Below are 23,440 nucleotides of genomic sequence, written 5' to 3'. Positions count from 1 at the left end.
ACATGTTTTTTTAGAAATATTAGCAAATGTACATACAGTGGGGAGAACAAGTATTTGATACACTGCCGATCTGGCAGGTTTTCCTACTTACAAAGCATGTAGAGGTCTGTCATTTTTATCATAGGTACACTTCAACTGTGAGAGACGGAATCTAAAACAAAAATCCAGAAAATCACATTGTATGATTTTTAAGTAATTAATTTGCATTTTATTGCATGACATAAGTATTTGATCACCTACCAACAAGTAAGAATTCCGGCTCTCACAGACCTGTTAGTTTTTCTTTAAGAAGCCCTCCTGTTCTCCACTCATTACCTGTATTAACTGCACCTGTTTGAACTCGTTACCTGTATAAAAGACACCTGTCCACACACTCAATGAAACAGACTCCAACCTCTCCACAATGGCCAAGACCAGAGAGCTGTGTAAGGACATCAGGGATAAAATTGTAGACCTGCACAAGGCTGGGATGGGCTACAGGACAATAGGCAAGCAGCTTGGTGAGAAGGCAACAACTGTTGGCGCAATTATTAGAAAATGGAAGAAGTTCAAGATGACGGTCAATCACCCTTGGTCTGGGGCTCCTTGCAAGATCTCACCTCGTGGGGCATCAATGATCATGAGGAAGGTGAGGGATCAGCCCAGAACTACACGGCAGGACCTGGTCAATGACCTGAAGAGAGCTGGGACCACAGTCTCAAAGAAAACCATTAGTAACACACTACGCCGTCATGGATTAAAATCCTGCAGCGCACGCAAGGTCCCCCTGCTCAAGCCAGCGCATGTCCAGGCCCGTCTGAAGTTTGCCAATGACCATCTGGATGATCCAGAGGAGGAATGGGAGAAGGTCAAGTGGTCTGATGATGAGACAAAAATAGAGCTTTTTGGTCTAAACTCCACTCGCCGTGTTTGGAGGAAGAAGAAGGATGAGTACAACCCCAAGAACACCATCCCAACCGTGAAGCATGGAGGTGGAAACATCATTCCTTGGGGATGCTTTTCTGCAAAGGGGACAGGACGACTGCACCGTATTGAGGGGAGGATGGATGGGGCCATGTATCGCGAGATCTTGGCCAACAACCTCCTTCCCTCAGTAAGAGCATTGAAGATGGGTCGTGGCTGGGTCTTCCAGCATGACAACGACCCGAAACACACAGCCAGGGAAACTAAGGAGTGGCTCCGTAAGAAGCATCTCAAGGTCCTGGAGTGGCCTAGCCAGTCTCCAGACCTGAACCCAATAGAAAATCTTTGGAGGGAGCTGAAAGTCCGTATTGCCCAGTGACAGCCCCGAAACCTGAAGGATCTGGAGAAGGTCTGTATGGAGGAGTAGGCCAAAATCCCTGCTGTAGTGTGTGCAAACCTGGTCAAGACCTAGAGGAAACGTATGATCTCTGTAATTGCAAACAAAGGTTTCTGTACCAAAATATTAAGTTCTGCTTTTCTGATGTATCAAATATTTATGTATTGCAATAAAATGCAAATTAATTACTTAAAAATCATAGAATGTGATTTTCTGGATTTTTGTTTTAGATTCCGTCTCTCACAGTTGAAGTGTACCTATGGAAAAAATTACAGACCTCTACATGCTTTGTAAGTAGGAAAACCTGCAAAATCGGCAGTGTATCAAATACTTGTTCTCCCCACTGTATATAATCCACTTTGACATTATGGGGTATTGTGCTTAGGCCAGTGACAAAAAAATCTACATTTAATCCATTTTAAATGCAGCCTGTAACACAACAAAATGTGGAAAAAGTCAAGGGGTGTGAATACTTTCTGAAGGCACTGTAAATCGTGTGTAGCATTTCGCAAGAATACTCAGTTCTTCAAACACATGGTGGTACTATATTCTTGAAGACTATATTAATATGTAAATGACTGTATGAGTAAAGTCACTGAGTATCCTAATGTCATTACTCATTATGATAAATTATCAAATTGTACGATACATTCCTGCGGGTTACAGTAGGCCACCTTGAGTCAGTCAAATTCTCGCGATAGTTAGGACTGCCTAATCGCACGACTTGTTGCTTCCTGGTTTTAGCAGTGGTATGTCTATTTTCTGTAAGTTGGGAGGAACGTGGTGGACTGCTGAGTCGAAGCAAGATTTCCAGGTCTTATATATTTTTTGATATATCGTAGTGTCGTGAACAATGAATGCATATTTTTCACCAATGAACTGAATAGCTGTTGCATTTTCAGAAATCACAGTTGAATGCTTCAGCCCACTGTATTTGCTAGGCTCAGTCACTACATTCAATTGAATGCCTGTTAAATGATTTTAGATCACATACATATAAGTGTGCTACAAAATGTAAAACAAACGGTTGAAGACAGCATCATTTTTGTGATAAAAGAACATTGAACAATTAAATGATATTTATTCGCACCAGAGACTGCAGTAGACTATAGCTAGCAGGTCATGTGAGTTAAAATAGGGGCACTTGACCTCTTGTTTACAACCATAGGTCTAAAGGTCTCTTCAGTGCAGGGTTGCCAGGTCAAGATACAATTTCTAGCCCAATGACGTCTCAAAACCAGCCCACAAGGCCTGAAAACTAGGCCAATTTTTTTTTCGCAGAAAGAGAGTTGCCACATGTATCCAATAAACCCCTTTTCCATAATGATATAGAGCGAATTAAGAACGAATGTTGACGTCATTTTTAACGACATAGGCTAAGAAACAAAATATGGTTTTCCATTAAAATGATAATTATTGTAAGTAAGATATGTCGCAAGATAAAATATAAATCGCCCTTATTAAACTCGCCAGATAATTTTCCATCAATGGATGCCGATATAACTTGTTTTGACTGCTATGATTAAGCAATAAGGCCTGAGGAGGTGTGGTATATGGCCAATATACCACAGCTAAGGGCTGTTCTTAGGACATAGCCCTTAGCCGAGGTATATTGTCCATATACCAAAAACCCATGCGGTACCTTATTGATATTATAAACTGTTTACCAACATAATTAGAACAGTAAAAATATTTTTTAGGTAATTCCCGTGGTACACGGTCTGATATACCATGGCTTTCAACCAATTAGCATTCAGGGCAATTGTGATTATAAACTGGGTGGTTCGAGCCCTGAGTGCTGATTGGCTCACAGCCGTGGTATATCAGACTGTATACCACGGGTATGACAAAACATTTATCTTTACTGCCCTAATTATGTTGGTAACCAGTTTATAATAGCAATAAGGCACCTCGGGGGTTTGTGATATATGGCCAATATACCACGGCTAAGGGCTGTGTCCAGGCACTCCGCATTGCGTCGTGCGTAAGAACAGCCCTTAGCCGTGGTACATTGGCCATATACCACACCTCCTCGGGCCTTATTGCTTAAATAAATCCTGTTTGCGCATGTGCATAACTATATATAAATCCGACAGGAGAGTTTGAGTGATCTACGTTCGACAGAGGATCTCAAAATCTCTGTGCAAGAAACACTTGGACGAACTTCAAAAAATGAATGTTAGGCTATTTTCTGGCAATTGTGGCATTATTATGTGCCAGATGTTAAGACTACAATCTGTTATGAATGGCCTATTTGCGAGATTTATTTGTTATTTCAATAAGCATAGGCTACTGACTAAAATCTAGGTTTATAATTGCAATTCAACTTTGCCATGGCTTGCTGAGGTAGATGCAGGTGGCCTATAGCCCCTGATAGGCCAACATCTAATTTCAGGGAAAAGTCCACAATGAAACTGACATTAAATGTGGAGAATGTTACATTGGCGATAGAGCTGTGACCATGATCACAATTGATCACTTCCAATTTAATTAACTAAACATGGCTATTAATAATTGCATAGATACACAAGGCTACAACAGCAAACTGAAGTTATTGGCTATTTATTAAATATGTTTGCCAGCTCCATGTAGGCTACACAAATTGATTTGCAAGGACTCCAGTGATATCTTCATTTCAACATATCTATTGTATCAAATGGGAGGCTACAGTAGCCTACAATGGCATAGAAATTAATAGCCTACATGATGACCAACAGATGCAAATGTATCATTCTCCACATTTAATGTCAGTTTCATTGTGGACTTTTTCCCCATAACAGTAGCATGCAAGGGAGTTCTATAACTTCCATTTCAAATTTCCACTCGTGCAGCGCTCCAGACCCTAGAACTGAGCATGCGTAAAACCCTTTGCTTGATACGGTTTTCCAAAGGAAAAGTCGACATTAGAATGCAGTTTACTTTAAACCACCTCTGAGCTAATTTATCTAAAGAGCTCTAGTTTTCCAATACTTTGTCGCCGTTATATCAGTTCTAGCGCGTTAATATGTTTTATGGAAAAGGGGTTGGAAATACCATAATGACCTATCTAAATAGCCTACCAACAACTGGTAAAAAGTTGTCACGATGTGTGCGCATACTGCTCTGTCTCCGTGACTCAGTGCTCTCTCAACGAATGCTCTTAACACACACACACCCCTCCAGCCTTTCCTCTTCCTCACTCACTAACTCACTTACTCAGTAACAGCCTGCTCACTTCCTGATAGTCATTCCAGGGTTTTTCTTTATTTTTACTATTTTCTACATTGTAGAATAATAGTGAAGACATCAAAACTATGAAATAACACATATGGAATCATGTAGTAACCCATAAAGTGTTAAACAAATCAAAATATACTTCAAATAGCCACCCTTTGCCTTGATGACAGCTTTGCACACTCTTGGCATTCTCTCAACCAGCTTCATGAGGTAGTCACCTGGAATTCATTTCAATTAACAGGTGTGCCTTCTTAAAAGTTAATTTGTGTAATTTCTTTCCTTCTTAATGCATTTGAGCCAATCAGTTGTGTTTTGACAAGGTGGGGGGGTATACAGAAGATAGCCCTATTTGGTAAAAGACCAAGTCCATATTATGGCAAGAACAGCTCAAATAAGCAAAGAGAAACGACAGTCCATCAGGTCAGTCAGTACGGAAAATGTCAAGAACTTTGAAAGTTTCTTCAAGTGCAGTCGCAAAAACCATCAAGCGCTATGATGGAACTGGCTCTCATGAGGACCACCACAGAAATGGAAGACCCAGAGTTAACTCTGCTGCAGAGGATAAGTTCATTAGAGTTACCAGCCTCAGAAATTGCAGCCCAAATAAATGCTTCTCAGAGTTCAAGTCACAGACACATCTCAACATCAACTGTTGAGAGGGGACTGTGTGAAACAGGCCTTCATGGTTGAATTGCTGCAAAGAAACCACTACTAAAGGACACCAATAATAATAAGAGACCTGCTTGGGCCAAGAAACACGAGCAATGGACATTAGACCAGTGGAAATGTGTCCTTTGGTCTGGAGTCCAAATTTGAGATTTTTGGTTCCAACCGCTGTGTCTTTGTGAGACGCGGTGTGGGTGAACGGATGATCTCTGCATGTGTATTTCCCACCGTAAAGCATGGAAGAGGTGGTGTTATGGTGTGGGGGTGCTTTGCTGGTGACACTTTCTGTGATTTATTTAGAATTCAAGGCACACTTAACCAGCATGGCTACCACAGCATTCTACAGCGATACGCCATCCCATCTGGTTTGGGCTTAGTGGGACTATCATTTGTTTTTCAACAGGACAATGACCCAACACACCTCCAGGCTGTGTAATGGCTATTTTACCAAGAACAAGAAGGAGAGTGATGGAGTGCTGCATCAGATGACCTGGCCTCCACAATCCCCTAACCTCAACACAATGGTTTGGGATGAGTCGGACCGCAGAGTGAAGGAAGAGCAGCCAACAAGTGGTCAGCATATGTAGGAACTCCTTCAAGACTGTTGGAAAAGCATTCCAGGTGACTACCTCATGAAGCTGGTTGAGAGAATGCCAAGAGTGTGCAAAGCTGTCATTAAGGCAAAGGGTGGCTATTTGAAGAATCTCAAATATAAAATATATTTTTATTTGTTTAACACTTTTTTGTTTACTACATGATTACATATGTGTTATTTCATAGTTTTGATGTCTTCACTATTATTCTACAATGTAGAAAATAGTAAAAATAAAGAAAAACCCTTGAATGAGTAGGTGTGTCCAAACTTTTGACTGGTGTTAGAGCATGGCGCTTGCAACGCCAGGGTTGTGGGTTCGTTTCCCACGGGGGGCCAGTATGAAAAATGTATGCCCTCACTAACTGTAAGTCGCTCTGGATAAGAGCATCTGCTAAATGACTAAAATGTAAATGTAAATGTAGTGTATATACATTTTTTAAGAGAAATGCCATGTCGGCTGCGGTGCATTTTAAATTAGCCCCAAAACCCACAACCTGCAAACAATACATTTTCACCCGCGACATCGTTTTCAAAGTAGCCCAATTTGACCGGAAAATCACGAACATTGCAACCCTGCTTAAATGGGCACCTGTCTAGTCATACATATTCATGTGAAAGAGTTGTGGCCTAAATGCATGCACAGTTGCTTTCTACCTCTGTGTTTTGCTGTTGGTCTCAATCAATCCAGCAATCCATAAAACTATCCATCAACCAAATAGATTTCCCTTTTTTTTTTAAAGATTGCAGTTTTGAAACTGCCGTAAAAGTGTAGTAACTACAGTCGACTGTGGTATTTTGGACGCAGTAATTGCAGAATAACTGTAGTTACTCTGCAAAATTACTGTAGTAAAAAAATACTTATTTTGGACACAGCATACTGCAGTTATACTGCACTCTGACTGCCATCTTTTTTCCTAAGTTTTTTTTTCTTCCAGTACTGGAATAGCTCATAAATAATAAGTTATGTGTAATGTAGTAATTATAAAATCTTATATTCTGCAGGATCTAAACCCCAGACACCCATCCATTTCACCATGTCAGCACTGAGTGGGAAGGTCCAGACGGTGTTGGGTCCAATAGAACCCGACCAGCTGGGTAGAACCATGACCCACGAGCACCTGACCATGACCTTTGAGTGCTGCTACTTCCCTCCGGCCCCGGGTGACGAGACCGTGGCCCAGGCACCCATCCAGATGAAGAACCTGTTCTGGCTGAAGCAGAACCCTTACAGCAGGTACACTCCCCTCCATATGTATTTTGACAGTGAAGCACATTTCTTTGGGGGGGGAGGGATAGAATGTTTCATATTAGGTGCCAGTACATAATGTGAGCTCTTATTTGAGGGTTATTTTCATACATATCTGTTTTACCGTTTAGAGACATAAAGTGCTTTCATTTCTCGTCTTCCCATTTGAAGTAGTCAAGTATTTGGAAGAATTCACTTAGTTTATTAATGTAGTCAAAAGTTTAGTATTTGGTCCCATATTCCTTGCACACAATGACTACATCAAGTTTGTGACTCTACAAACTTGTTGGATGCATTTGCTGTTTGTTATGGTTGTGTTTTGGATTATGTTTTGCCCAATAGGAACTGAATGGTGAATAATGACTTGTGCCATTTGGGAGTCACTTTTATTGTAAGTAAGGATAGAAGATGTTTCTGAACACATCTACATTCATGTGGATGCTATCATGATTATGGATAGTCATGATGAATTTGTGAATAATGATGAGTGAGAAGGTTACAGAGGCACAAAGATCATACCACCCCTCAAAATGCTAACCTTGCCTGTTATTGGTAGTGGTGAGAGGTTAGCATGTTTTGTTGTAGCCTCTGAACGGCATCTCACTCATCATTATTCATGATTCATTCATGATTTTTCTTAACCATGGCATTATCAGGATTAATTTAGAAGTGTTCAGAAACATCTTACCTACTCACTTAGAAAGAAAATTACTCCAGTCATAGGGCTCTATAAAATCTGTAATTTTTTGCCTGATCCCGTTTTTTCCCCCAAATTCATTTTTTTCAGTTTAGTTTTTCCTGGTTTCCGTTTTTCTGTATTTCGATCTCAAAATCACACTTTTTTAAAGAGTAACTTTTATGAAAAAAATAAAAACATAATCGAAAACCAGATTTATTAGGCGTAGTTATAGTGAAACAAGTCAATTCTGGTCTTCCTTTTGACAGCTCGTTACAAAAGTGATACATTTTGGTCTTTAAGTAGTAAATCTACAGTGCATTCGGAAAGTATTCAGACCCCTTGACCTTTTCCACATTTTGTTACGTTACAGCCTTATTCAAAAAATATCATCATCAATCTGCACACAATACCCCATAATGACAATGCAAAAAATTGTTTTTAGAAATGTTTGCCAAAAAATTTATGAAATATCACATTTACATAAGTATTCCGACCCTTTACTCAGTACTTTGTTGAAGCACCTTTGGCAGCAATTACAGCCTTGAGTCTTCTTGGGTATGACGCTACAAGCTTGGCACACCTGTATTTGTGGAGTTTCTCCCATTCTTCTCTGCAGATCCTCTCAAGCTCTGTCAGGTTGGATGGCGAGCGTCGCTGCACAGCTATTTTCAGGTCTCTCCAGAGATGTTCGATCGGGTTCAAGTCCGGCCTCTGGCTGTGCCACTCAAGGACATTCAGAGACTTGTCCCAAAGCCACTCCTGCGTTGTTTTGGCTGAGTGCTTAGGGTCATTGTCCTGTTGGAAGGTGGACCTTCGCCCCAGTCTGAGGTCCTGAGCGCTCTGGAGCAGGTTTTCATCATGGATTTCTCTGTACTTTGCTCCATTTATCTTTCCCTCAATCCTGACTAGTCTCCCAGTCCCTGCTGCTGAAAAACATCCCCACAGCATGATGCTGCCACCACCATGCTTCACCGTAGGGATGGTGCCAGGTTTCCTCCAGTGGTGACGCTTGGCATTCAGGCCAAAGAGTTCAATCTTGGTTTCATCAGACCAGAGAATCTTGTTTCTCATGGTCTTGAGAGTCCTTTAGGTGCCTTTTGGCAAACTCCAAGTGGGCTGTCATGTGCCTTTTACTGAGGAGTGGCTTCCGTCTGGCAACTCTACCATAAAGGCCTGATTGGTGGAGTGCTGCAGAGATGGTTGTCCTTCTGGAAGGTTTTCCCATCTCCACAGAGGAACTCTGGATCTCTGTCAGTGACCATCGGGTTCTTGGTCACCTCCCTGACCAAGGCCCTTCCCCACGATTGTTCAGTTTGGCTGGGCGGCCAGCTCTAGGAAGAGTCTTTGTGGTTCCAAACTTCTTCCATTTAAGAGTGATGGAGGCCACTGTGTTCTTGGGGACCTTCAATGCTGCAGACATTTTTTGGTACCCTTCCCCAGATCTGTGCCTCGACACAATCCTGTCTCTGAGCTCTACGGATAATTCCTTTGACCTCATGGCTTGGTTTTTGCTCTGTCATGCACCGTCAACTGTGGGACCTTATATAGACATGTGTGTGCCTTCCCAAATCATGTCCAATCAATTGAATTTACCCCAGGTGGACTCCAATGAAGTTGTAGAAACATCTCAAGGATGATCAATGGAAACAGGATGCACTTGAGCTCAATTTCTAGTCTCATAGCAAAGTGTCTGAATACTTATGTAAATAAGGTATTTCTGTATTTAAAAATAAATAAATTGCAAACATTTCTAAAAACCTGTTTTCGCTTTCTCATTATGGGGTATTGTGTGTAGATTGAGGGAAAAAAATTATTTCATAAATTTTAGAATAGGGCTGTAACATAACAAAATGTGGAAAAAGGGAAGCGGTCTGAATACTTTCCGAATGCACTGTAGCTCTTTTTGCCCCTATCGTTTCAACTCTACCATTGAAATCATGATGTAGAGGCACCTTGAGAAGGTGCAAGGTGCCTCTACGTCATCTCAAGGGAGGGGTTCGGTATGAAATACACTCCCTTTTAGATGTGCTGGGTGGTACCACCTCAGGCCTTACTATAAAAGTAGGTGACAGCACGCCTTATCTGGCAATGGTGTTGGTAAGTGGAGTGTGCCAATATATTTAGCATGATGCTTTCTTGACTAGACAACTGAAGTTACACAAAATGACCAAATTCAACGTTTCATACACATTGTGCTTTTACGGAAAAATAACAACATGTAGGCTATGAGGATTATAAGTTTACAGTACCAGTCAAAGGTTTGGAAACACCTACTCATACCAGGGTTTTTCTTTATTTTGTACTATTTTCTACATTGTAGAATAATAGTGAAGACATCAAAACTATTAAATAACACATATGGAATCATGGAGTAACCAAAAAAGTGTTTAACATATCAAAATATATTTTATATTTGAGATTCTTTAATGTAGCCACCCTAGAAAATATATCTAGAAAATTGTGAAAATAAAGAAAAACCCTTGAATGAGTAGATGTGTCCAAACTTTTGACTGGGGCTGTATATTTAGTTTTAATATTATTTAGTTTCAGTTTTAGTGCTACGGACAGAAAGCATGCGTAGGAGGCTAGAAGCTATTTGTGTTGCAAAGTTATTTTGGCAACTGGGAGGCAGAAATATCCAAGGTGATGGATCAGGTCATAGGTTAGGTTTAAATGTAGAGTTCACCCAAATGACAAAATGACAAATTGGTTTCCTTACCCTGTAAGCAGTCTATGGACAAGGCATGACAGCAATCCATGCTTTGGTTTAGATTCCCTGGCACTTTCCAAATGCATTTGTGGCACAAATCCCATCCAAGTCATGGGACCGATATTAGCATTTTTTGCGCATCATCTTAAAATCATCAATAAGTGACTTTGATGAGCTTCAGAATTTATTTTAGATACTTTCTGATGATGTGGACATGGTGCGCAATAATGCTAATATCGGTTCCATAACTTACATGGAATTTATGCCGTGCCTGGGACATACAACCAAGGCATGGATTGCTGTCATACGTTGTCCATAGACTGCTTACAGGGTAAGGAAATCAAATTGGATAACACATATGGAATCATGGAGTGGTCTGAGGCACTGCATCGCAGTGCTAGCTGTGCCACTAGAGATCCTGGTTCGAATCCAGGCTCTGTCGTAGCCGGCCACGACCGGGAGACCCATGGGGAGGCGCACAATTGGCCCAGCGTCGTCCAGGGTAGGGGAGGGAATGGCCGGCAGGGATGTAGCTCAGTTGGTAGAGCCAGGGTTGTGGGTTCGATTCCCACGGGGGGCCAGTATGAAAAAAATAATGTATGCACTCACTAACTGTAAGTCGCTCTGGATAAGAGCGTCTCCTAAATGACTAAAATGTAAATGTAAATGTAATAAAAAACCAGCCGTTTCCAGCTACAATAGCGATTTACAACATTAACAATGTCTACACTGTATTTCTAATCAATTTGATGTTATTTTAATGGACCATTAATCATCAATTTTTTATGATTCATAAATACTTTCCTAAACCTAAATAATCTACAAGATCAGAGTATTTTAAAATCTGAAAACTGAGATTTTATTTCGATGGATTTCTTTCATTGATCCCTAATATTCAGAACCCGTTCTCTCGATATATTCTAGTGAGTCTGTCGACAAAATTCGAACTAAAAGGTAAAACCGTATTTAAAGGGATGGCAAAAGATAAATGTACTGAAAACCCTATTGAATGAAAACTCCACAACAAAATCTGTTTGCCAGCAAGTGGGAGGGCTTTCAGCAGTTGAATTAAATGTATTCAGCGCCAGCAAGGTAGCCACACCTGCAGATCACGTTACGCGGCCTAATAAGTCTGAATACCAAATACTGAGGAGTCCGTAGGAAAGGCGTGCGTATGAAAGACGTCGGCCACAATGTGACTTGGATTTAAAAGGAATAGCGCAGAGACTGGTGCAAAAAATATGGTGGAAGGAAATTCGCTGTCGCCCATGTTTATACCAATCTAATGCTTTTTAACTTTAGCAATACCTTTTTAACTTTAGTAGTATATGCAAAAATGCTATAAAAATTCAACAGTCACAGGATGGGGACTTAAAATGGCGAAATATGATTGATTTCTTTCAGCATCTTGAGAGAAAGAATGTGCGGTTAGGGACCGTCTGTAAAGGTGGCGGTGCTATCTTTATCAGCATCCTAGAAGCTGATAGGCCTAGTATTTCAACCAATAAAATTTGCATCCAAGCCAAACTGAAATGTTATCAAAAACATGTTGGATCATTTTAACAGCTTTTTATTTCCTTAAAACCGGTCAAACTGATGACATTTGGAAATTTTGCACATATATTTTTGTATATATTTTCCTTTATTATTTTCCGCTAATCCTACCACCTCTTCCCTAATTGGAGTAAACTAATGAATAACAACACTTAGGCTTCTACTTCCAGTTTATACATACTATATACATTTTACGGACACAATCTATTTTACAATAGTTATATTTTATTTGTTTTTAGTCCTGTCCTTCCTCTACCCTCAACCTCTCCCATCTTTTTCTGATGTCCATCCAGTTTGATTTCTATTTGCCATATATTTTTAACTGTGCTGTTTCACAAAAGTTCTGATCCTAATACATTTTACAGACACAGTATATTTTACATTTATCTTGTTGTTATTAGTCCCACCGTTCAGCTCCATTCAACCCCTCCCATCTATCTCTTAACACCATCCATATTGGATTTCTATTTGACATATATTTTTCAACTGTGCTGTGATGCTTCACAAAAGTTCTGAACCTTTCTATTCTCATAGTTTCTATAGATTGTAAATTAAAGATAAACATTGATCGATTGACTATGACTTTTCAAATCACCCGATCTTGCTATCTGCAGCGTTAGCTCCAGGTAAATGTTGCAAGGGTTTATTTAGTATTCTAGGGCAACAAGTAATGACAGAAGAGAAGCTGCATGTACAGTGCATTTGGAAAGTATTCAGACCCCTTCACTTTTTCCAAATTTTGTTACGTTACAGCCTTATTCTAAAATGGATTAAATAAAACCTATTCCTCATCAATCTACAGACAATACCCCATAATGACGAAGCGAAATCTGTTTTTTTTTGTTTGCTAATTTATATATATATAAAAAATATATATATACCTTATTTACATAAGTATTCAGACCCTTTGCTATGAGACTCGAAATTGAGCTCAGGTGCATCCTGTTTCCATTGATCATCCTTGATGTTTCTACAACTTGATTGGAGTCTATAGCTGTGGTAAATTCAATTGATCGGACATGATTGGCACACACCTGTCTATATAAGGTCCCACAGTTGACAGTGCATGTCAGAACAAAAACCAAGCCATGAGGTCAAAGGAATTGTCCGTAGAGCGCAGAGACATGAATGTGTCGAGGCACATATCTGGGGAAGCTTACCAAAAAATGTCTGCAGCATTTAAGGACCCCAAGAACATAGTGGCCTCCATCATTCTTAAATGGAAGAAGTTTGGAACCACCAAGATTCTTCCTAGAGCTGGCCGCCCGGCCAAAGTGAGCAATCAAGGGAGAAGGGTCTTGGTCAGGGAGGTGACCAAGAACCCGATGGTCACTGACAGAGCTCCAGAGTTTCGCTGTGGAGATGGGGAAAACCTTCCAGAAGGACAACCATCTCTGCAGCACTCCACCAATCAGGCCTTTATGGTAGAGTGGCCAGATGGAAGCCACTCCTCAGTAAAAGGCACATGACAGCCCGCTTGGAGTTTGTCAAAAGGGAGCTAGAGGACTCTGACCATGAGAAACAAGATTCTCTGGTCTGATGAAGCCAAGATTGAACTCTTTGGCCTGAATGCCAAGCGTCACTTCTGGAGGAAACCTGGCACCATCCCTACGGTGAAGCATGGTGGTGGCAGCATCATGCTGTGGGGATGTTTTTCAGCGGCAGGGACTGGGAGACTAGTCAGGATCGAGGGAAAGATGAACGGAGCGAAGTACAGAGAGATCCTTGATGAAAACCTGCTCCAGAGCGCTCAAGACCTCAGACAGGGGCGAAGGTTCACCTGCCAACAGGACAACGACCCTAAGCACACAGCCAAGACAACGCATGAGTGGCTTTGGGACAAGTCTCTGAATGTCCTTGAGTGGCCCAGCCAGAGCCGGACTTGAACATCTCTGGAGAGACCTGAAAATAGCTGTGCAGCGACGCTCCCCATTCAACCTGACAGAGCTTGAGAGGATCTAAAAACCTGTTTTTAATTTGTCATTATGGGTTATTGTGTGTAGATTGATGAGGGGGAAAAAACTATTTAATCCATTTTAGAATAAGGCTGTAATGTAACAAAATGTGGAAAAAGTCAATGGGTCTGAATACTTTCCGAATGCACTGTATCTAATTATATAAAAGTTGACTAACAAATAGCCTACCAAAATGTGGGAAATTCTAAGCAGGAAAAAAATGGTTACGCCATCTCAGATCGTACAGCGCAGTTTATATATTTGCGGGTTAGGGTCAGGTGCGGGCCTCAGATTTTTACTTTATCACATATAGTATTGCGGTTGTGGATGGATTATTAGCAATTGCATACATAAGTGTGTTGGTGAACAAACAGCTGACCCACGTATCACTACTTTCCATCTCTACAAGAAGATGGCTATCATTAGCATCTTCGCTAATGGCTACACAAAGTGTGACACATACAGGAGCATTCTTATGACCTTTCAGAAAGTTGCAGAAAAGTACCAGTTACTGATGCATTTTGTTAATGTCTTGTGATTAACTTGGGCAAATTAATACATTTTCTAATAAGTTCAATACATTTAGTTGATTTCCTACTAAGTTCAATACATTTTTGAATATTGTTGAATTCTGTTTTAATGTCTGGATTCTGTGTTTCAGTCCGTGTTCTCCACAACGCAGATTTTATAGGGCCCTACAGTCATCATTCACCATTCAGTTACTATTGGGCAAAACATAATCCAAAACAAACTTTAAATGCATCCAACGAGTTTGTATTGTCACAACCTTTATGTATTCACTGCGTGCAAGAAATATGGGACCAAATACTAAACTTTTGACTACTCTGATAAACTATGTGAATTTGTCCAAATACTTGACTTCTTCCCATGAGGGGGAATAGATTCATGAAGTGCTATCATTTCTAAACGGTAAAACAGATGGGTATGAAAAGACCCTCAAATAAAAGGTTACATTCTGTACTGTTGCTCAATATGAAACATTTAATATCAAATCAAAATGCTGGAGTATAGAGCCAAATGTAAAAAATGTGCTTCACTGTCCAAATATGGAGGGGAGTGTAGTCTAGAACCCATACAGCAGGTCATCTAGAACCCTTACAGCGTTAGTCTAAAACCTGTCACGGCAGGCAGTCTTTAACCTTCAGAGCAAATACATTGAGTATATCAAACATTAGGAACACCTTCCTAAAGTGTAGTTGCACCCCCCCCCTTTGCCTTTCAGAACATCCTCAATTCGTCTGGGCATGGACTCTACATGGTGTCGAAAGCGTTCCACAGGTATGCTGGCCCATGTTGACTCCAATGCTTCCCTCTGTTGTGTCAAGTTGGCTGGATGTCCTTTGGGTGGTGGACCATTCTTGATATACACAGAAAACTGTTGAGTGTGAAAACCCCAGCAGCATTCCAGTTCTTGACACAAACAGGTGTGTCTGGCACCTACTACCGTACCCCATTTAAAGGCACTTAAGTATTTTGTCTTGCCCATTCACCCTCTGAATGGCACACATACACAATCCATGTCTCAATTGTCTCAAGGCTTAAAAATCCTTCTTTAACCTATATCCTCCCCTTCATCTACACTGATTGAAGTGGATTTAACAAGTGACATCAATAAGGGATCATAGCTTTTTACCTGGATTAACCTGGTCAGTCTGTCATGGAAGGAGCAGGTGTTCTTAATGTTTTGTACACTCAGTGTAGTCTAGAACCCTAACAGCAGGCAGATTTCTAGAACCATACAGCAGGTAGTCTAAAACCTGTAACAGCCTGTAGTCTAGAACCTGTTCAGGCTGAAGCCAAAAGACAAATCTCTGTGACAATGGTCTTCTTATTATTTTTGTTTTTCTTCTTCTTCTTTAGCCATGAGAACCTGCTGCTGCTGCAGGAGACCAGTGCCGTGCGTGAAGAGCTGCATGAGTACCGAAAGGAAGGAGGGGGAACCATCGTAGAAAACACTACCCAGGGTATCGCCCGGGATCTGCCCTGCCTCAAACAGCTGGCCAAGGATACGGGCGTCCACATCATAGGAGGGGCGGGGTACTATGTGGATGCCACACACTCTGAGGCCACCAGGAAGATGACCGTGGAGAAGGTAGGGGAGGTTTATGGTAGTTTGTGTCTGTGTGAAGGTATACTGGCTCATTTGTAGAAGCCCTGTCTCAGTAAGATGTATCCAAGTGGATTTGGTCAGCTGTCTCCCACCAGAGGGAGCTATGGTCAGTTTGTGTCCATTGTCTACCTCTCCCTCCCCTGACTAACACCCGACATCTCTCTCCAGCTCACAGACATCATCATCAGTGAGGTTCTCCACGGGGCGGATGGGACCGAGATACGCTGCGGTGTGATTGGAGAGATTGGCTGCAGCTGGCCAATCACGGACAGTGAGAAGAAAGTGTTGCAAGCCACTGCACACGCTCAGACCGAGCTGGGCTGCCCAGTCATCATCCACCCGGGACGGAACCCTGGTGCACCGGCTGAGATAGTCCGTCTCCTGCAGGAAGCTGGAGGTGACATCAGCAAGACCGTTATGTCACACCTGGATAGGTGAGAGCTTTCAGGACCCAGACTGGACTGGAGGGGTGGCAGGACTCAGGATGAACCTGAGCTCAATTTCAAGTCTCATAGAAAGGGTCTGAATACTTATGTAAATAAGGTATTTCTTTAAAAAAATTAAATATACACTACCGTTCAAATGTTTGGGGTCACTTAGAAATGTCCTTGTTTTCGAAAGAAAAGCAATTTTTTTGTCCATTAAAATAACATCAAATTGATCAGAAATACAGTGGAGACATTGTTAATGTTGTAAATGGCTATTGTAGCTGGAAACGGCTGATTTTTAATGGAATATCTACATAGGCGTACAGAGGCCCATTATCAGCAACCATCAGTCCTGTGTTCCAATGGCACGTTGTGTTTGCTAATCCAAGTTTATCATTTTAAAAGGCTAATTGAGCCTTCATTTCTCAGAAGAAGAATAGACTGACGAGTTTCAGAAGAAAGTTATTTGTTTCTGGCTATTTTGAGCCTGTAATCGAACCCACAATTGCTGATGCTCCAGATACTCAACTAGTCTCAAGAAGGCCAGTTTTATTGCTTCTTTAATCAGCACAACAGTTTTCAGCTGTGCGAACATAATTGCAAATGGGTTTTCTAATGATCAATTAGCCTTTTAAAATGATAAACTTGGATTAGCAAACACAGCGTGCCATTGGAACACAGAACTGATGGTTGCTGATAATGGGCCTCTGTACGCCTATGGAGATATTCCATTAAAAATCAGCCGTTTCCAGCTACAATAGCGATTTACAACATTAACAATGTCTACACTGTATTTCTGATCAATTTGATGTTATTTTAATGGACATAAAAATTGCTTTTCTTTCGAAAACAAGGACATTTCTAAGTGACCCCAAACTTTTGAACGGCAGTGTATATTTGTAAAATTTTATTTTTTTCATTATGGGGTATAGTGTGTAAATAAAAAAATTTAATAAAAAAGTAATCAATTTTAGAATAAGGCTGTAACAAAATGTGGAAAAAGTGAAGGGGTCTGAATACTTTCCGAATGCACTGTAGCTGTTCAGGAATGTATGAATGCTTATTGTGGAGATGTTTAATCTGCTGATAGCTCAAAGGTAGCTTCAGTGATGAGTGACTGTAAATTATTTATGGGGTTTTTTCTAACACAGGACCATATTTGACAATGGAGACCTGCTGGAGTTTGCTAAGATGGGGAGTTACCTGGAATACGACCTGTTTGGATCAGAGATGCTGAACTATGCCTATAACCTGGAGGTGGACATGCCCAGTGACAGCCAGAGAGTCAAGGCGTGAGTGCTCTTTATGTTGCTACAAAACTACCTACTAGACAACCACAGCTAAACTAGGGCAATTTGGTTGTCTGTATCTTCTTCACGATACTTTACCAAATGTAAAAAGTGAAATAACACCCATGGATCTGTTTTGATGTGTGTGTGTGTGTGTGCGTGCATGGCTGTGTGTGTGTACAACACACCCTCTCTAGCTTGGCGTTCCTGGTCCAGGAGGGATATGAGGACAACATCGTCATCGCCCACGACATCCACACCAAGAACCGTCTCACCAAGTACGGAGGCCATGGCTACTCGCACATCCTGAAGAACATTGTGCCCAAGATGCTGATTAGAGGGATCAACCAGACCCAGGTGGACAAGATCCTCATAGACAACCCTAAACGCTGGCTCACATTCAAATGAAGGATCAGAATCAGATCACCCAGAGCAGAGAAAGGCTGCTCCATAGGCCTTTATCCTTTGCATCAGCTAAAAAAAAATAAAAAAATACAGATTTTATAAATGTTTTATTACTTGCAAATCACCAAATGCATTTGACGTCAGAAGTTGACACTTTATTCTTGCTACTTATCTGTGATGTACTGAATTAAAGTGTACTATGGAGAAGTAAACAAGGAAAAAACCTTGGATTGTTGAACACTAACAACGTTACTGATAGTAACGTTGAATAAATTATTTTAATTTGTCCTGTAATACGAGCCAAGACTGAATCAAAGCTTCAATTAATGTTTGTGATGAATAATTAATACTGTAAGCAAATAAATAAAACCATCCAGCTAGAAAAGAAGTCGTAGACTAAATATAAATGTGGTGCCAATATACACAGAAACCAAATGTCATTTAACAAGACAAAGCAACAATTTCTGCCCTAAACAAACTCAAGGACTGCACATCTTCTGCACTACTCATAAATATGGTGCTGTCCGTTCTGACTAGTTTTACTGAAAGCCATTGCAGCTTTTATTTATTTTTAGTCATTTAGCAGACGCTCTTATCCAGAGCAACTTACAGGAGCAATTAGGGTGAAGTGCCTTGCTCAAGGGCACATCGACAGATTTTTCACCTAGTCGGCTCGGGGATTAGAACCAGCGAACTTTCGGTTACTGGCACAACGCTCTTAACCACTAAGCTACCTGCCGCCCCTGTAGTAATGACATTTAACAAAGATTCTTTGTGAAAAGTATTACCATTGTTCCCATTTAGGATACATTTTTTATTGCTCAAAGATATTGGGGTACCAGTAGTTTTCTTTATTAGTATGCTCTGCACTCAAAGCTTGTTAGATGAGTTTTCATGATGTCACAGTGTGAGTGGGTGGCTATAGGAGGGGAGCTGGTTGGCTGATAGGTTATGTCACCCAATGGGTTCCTATGGGAGGGAGCTGGTTGGCTGGTAGGTCCAGTGTTGCCAACTTAGCGACTTTGTCGCTATATTTAGCGAGTTTTCAGACCCCTCTAGCGACAATTTTTTTTAAAAGCGACTAGCGACAAATCTAGCGACTTTTTCTGGTGTTATTGGAGACTTTTGGAGACTCTGATGTGAAAGCACGTATCGTTCTTACTCTTCTCAACGAGCAGCCCCGTCCCAAAGCACCCACAGGCGGCCCAGTCCTCGCGCAGCAGTCCCTCCCAGCTGCAGTCAGAGCAGGAGATGTTCACCCCTCCGCGTCCAGACTGCAAATGAATTGCGCATGCGGGAAGCCGCCGCTGGCTGATCTCGCCCTAGCTTACATTCAGGGCAGGATGTAAATGTAGGGTGTTTTTTACTCACTTTTTGTCTCTCCCACGACGTTATTCCTCTCTCCTACAGCTCCATCGCAATTACATGCACATGGCCAATTATGCAAATTAGGTGATGACGTCATTTAGCGACTTTTAGGACAGCCAATAGCTACTTTCCTTACTGAGGAGTTGGCAACACTGGGTAGGTCATCCTGAAGGACATGGTCTTCCCTTCTGAGAACAGGTGGCATCACAGAGGGACTTCGCCACATGAGCAACGACATCACAGCAGACAATACAAAACCAATATGTCACATTAGGACAGTGTGTGATGGGATTTAAAAAGTTAGGGACTAGAGGTAGGAGTGTCTCTTTGTTTCTGATACATCACCAAATCGAACATCATGGTAGCCTGCCATTCAGAGAAATGTGACCAAGGAATATTTTCCTACCATTTTTAATGCTATTTGTCAATAGGCAATGCAGCAAAGCATCGATGATCATGTCACCAGAATAAGACCCTCGATATGTATTGGAAAGGCGCTTCAAGCTCATCACCTTGCACTTTCACCACCCTGTGAAGTTCCTAACTTCTTTATTCTGTAGCCTAATAAACTGCACGCTTTCCTGACGAGTCGTACTGGGAGGACCACACAATTTCATCGCGTGACTCACAAGTTTACTTCGATATGATGGTTATTATATCAATATTTGCACATAAAAGCGTTGCCACCGATATAATCGCATAATTCAATTTACCTACACAACAATATCCCACCTTGTCTACAATATTTTGTTTTGTCGAACATTTGGAAAGTTTACCGACAAGTGTTCTGTTTCCATCAGGCCTGTCATTTAAAAAAATAATATCCGACATGTAGGCTGTAACGTATACGCAGGGAGTCAGGAAGCAGAAGGTGAGTTTAATAATAATAAACATAAAGAAAATACATCAGGATAAGTGTACTGAACGAAACCAATACTGCCTGATCACTGAGGCTATATGAAGGGACAGTAATCAGGGTGGTGATGGAAGTCCAGGTGTGCGCAATGTGGGTTAGCAGGACCGGTGGTTAGTAGACCGGTGACGTTGAGCGCCGGAGGGAGGGAGCAGGAGAATGCGTGACAAAGGCCTATTTTACTTGCATAAAACGGTTTGATGGACACCTGGTTAGTGAAAAATAAAAAAGCTGGATAAGCTACCTCTGAATGATAACGCAATTACCCAAAAGACAGCAGAGAGATCAGTTCATTAATTGAGGTTGTTCAGATATTAAATTCAGTCTTGGGATGAGACCTTAAACCGATGTTCTAAACAATCTACATTTTCTAAGTCACTCCAACAAAACTATTCTGATGTAAGTTGATCTAATATTTTGTCATTTTTAAAAAGTTATATATACAGTGGGGAGAACAAGTATTTGATACACTGCCGATTTTGCAGGTTTTCCTACTTACAAAGCATGTAGAGGTCTGTAATTTTTATCATAGGTACACTTCAACTGTGAGAGATGGAATCTAAAACAAAAATCCAGAAAATCACATTGTATGATTTTTAAGTAATTAATTTGCATTTTATTGCATGACATAAGTATTTGATCACCTACCAATCAGTAAGAATTCCGGCTCTCACAGACCTGTTCGTTTTTCTTTAAGAAGCCCTCCTGTTCTCCACTCATTACTTGTATTAACTGCACCTGTTTGAACTCATTACCTGTATAAAAGACACCTGTCCACACACTCAATCAAACAGACTCCAACCTCTCCACAATGGCCAAGACCAGAGAGCTGTGTAAGGACATCAGGGATACAATTGTAGACCTGCACAAGGCTGGGATGGGCTACAGGACAATAGGCAAGCAGCTTGGTGAGAAGGCAACAACTGTTGGCGCAATTATTAGAAAATGGAAGAAGTTCAAGATGACGGTCAATCACCCTCGGTCTGGGGCTCCATGCAAGATCTCACCTTGTGGGGCATCAATGATCATGAGGAAGGTGAGGGATCAGCCCAGAACTACAGGGCAGGACCTGGTCAATGACCTGAAGAGAGCTGGGACCACAGTCTCAAAGAAAACCATTAGTAACACACTACGCCGTCATGGATTAAAATCCTGCAGTGCACGCAAGGTCCCCCTGCTCAAGCCAGCGCATGTCCAGGCCCGTCTGAAGTTTGCCAATGACCATCTGGATGATCCAGAGGAGGAATGGGAGAAGGTCATGACGTATGATGAGACAAAAATAGAGCTTTTTGGTCTAAACTCCACTCGCCGTGTTTGGAGGAAGAAGAAGGATGAGTACAACCCCAAGAACACCATCCCAACCGTGAAGCATGGAGGTGGAAACATCATTCTTTGGGGATGCTTTTCTGCAAAGGGGACAGGACGACTGCACCGTATTGAGGGGAGGATGGATGGGGCCATGTATCGCGAGATCTTGGCCAACAACCTCCTTCCATCAGTAAGAGCATTGAAGATGGGTCGTGGCTAGGTCTTCCAGCATGACAACGACCCGAAACACACAGCCAGGGCAACTAAGGCGTGGCTCCGTAAGAAGCATCTCAAGGTCCTGGAGTGGCCTAGCCAGTCTCCAGACCTGAACCCAATAGAAAATCTTTGGAGGGAGCTGAAAGTCCATAATGCCCAGCGACAGCCCCGAAACCTGAAGGATCTGGAGAAGGTCTGTATGGAGGAGTGGGCCAAAATCCCTGCTGCAGTGTGTGCAAACCTGGTCAAGACCTACAGGAAACGTATGATCTCTGTAATTACAAACAAAGGTTTCTGTACCAAATATTAAGTTCTGCTTTTCTGATGTATCAAATACTTATGTCATGCAATAAAATGCAAATTAATTACTTAAAAATCATACAATGTGATTTTCTGGATTTTTGTTTTAGATTCCGTCTCTCACAGTTGAAGTGTACCTATGATAAAAATTACAGACCTCTACATGCTTTGTAAGTAGGAAAACCTGCAAAATCGGTAGTGTATCAAATACTTGTTCTCCCCACTGTATATAATCTAAGTAAGTTAGATCTATAAACGTTTTATAGATATACAATTAGGGGAGCCTAAATATATATAATCAGTTTTGAATAAAGCAGTCAAATTTAAGGTGAGTGTGTTTGGGGGAAACTGCCCCCTGCTCCAATGCCCTCCGGCAATCCAATGCAAGTCAATGGTACCTAAATTAGCATTTTCCAAATCATGTCCAAATCATCTACAAGTAACTTAATTGAGTTACACAATCATTTTTCTGATACTTTAGGATTATTTGGACATGATTTGGCACAAAATTAGAAGAGGGACCTTACATCAAAACCTCATCATAATGAGAATATGAATAGTGAGATGTGCAATGATTTAATTAATTAAAATAAGTCCGAGTAAATAAGTAATTTGATCAATTAATAATCTGTCCTGTTTGTTGGATGGCCACATTGCTTTTCACACATTCAGCTCTTTCTGCAGAATCTTTATATGAATGTGTCAAATTGTATGTACTCCCCCGTGACCACACCACCAACCACTCAACATAAACATAAAGTGTGTCTTGTAGCTGATCAGTGGTTACATCACATCTAGAATCAAGTCCAATAAAAATGGACTGGGTTCTGAAATAGAAGCCTCTCAAAGACAAAATGACTGTGATCGGAGTTCATATTTTGCGAATGTATTTTTTGGATGCTCTTAGTTGTGTTTCTGACATCGAACATTTGGTGCTACATGGACTTAGTACAAGGCATTCTGAGACAGTCAAATTAACCTGCCATGCCAAAACTGCAAAGGGATGTTACAGATAGAAACCAGACAAAAACAAATCTCCCAAATGAAAATGAGAGGATGGATTCTTAGAGGGGCACCAATCAATGTTCCACTTGCTGATAACATCAGGGGGGCGGTGTGTCACTCTCGGCTAATGCGATTGAGCGGTGGCAAGGAGCTTAG

General features: G+C 41.2%; 1 protein-coding gene across 2 annotated transcripts; it reads left to right on the top strand.

Moving 5' to 3' along the window:
• Positions 1 to 2,017: 2,017 nt before the first annotated feature.
• LOC121581542 (phosphotriesterase-related protein) lies at positions 2,018 to 18,468 on the top strand. Of its 2 annotated transcripts, XM_041897037.2 has the most exons (6): positions 2,018 to 2,114; positions 6,780 to 7,011; positions 15,803 to 16,034; positions 16,221 to 16,486; positions 17,632 to 17,772; positions 17,967 to 18,468. In XM_041897037.2, exons 2-6 carry the CDS (start codon positions 6,812 to 6,814, stop codon positions 18,175 to 18,177), a joined length of 1,050 nt encoding a protein of 349 aa, XP_041752971.1. In that variant the 5' UTR covers positions 2,018 to 2,114; positions 6,780 to 6,811; the 3' UTR covers positions 18,178 to 18,468. The 2 variants fall into 2 exon arrangements, with proteins under 2 accessions (XP_041752971.1, XP_041752972.1); XM_041897038.2 differs by lacking the exons at positions 2,018 to 2,114; positions 6,780 to 7,011 and adding an exon at positions 15,683 to 15,687.
• Positions 18,469 to 23,440: the final 4,972 nt, after the last annotated feature.

This window comes from Coregonus clupeaformis, chromosome 14 (genome assembly GCF_020615455.1).
Source record: "Coregonus clupeaformis isolate EN_2021a chromosome 14, ASM2061545v1, whole genome shotgun sequence".
NCBI classification, from domain to species: domain Eukaryota; kingdom Metazoa; phylum Chordata; class Actinopteri; order Salmoniformes; family Salmonidae; genus Coregonus; species Coregonus clupeaformis.
The sequence above is the reverse complement of the archived record's forward strand: the minus strand, read 5'-3'. Positions and strand labels throughout refer to the sequence as shown.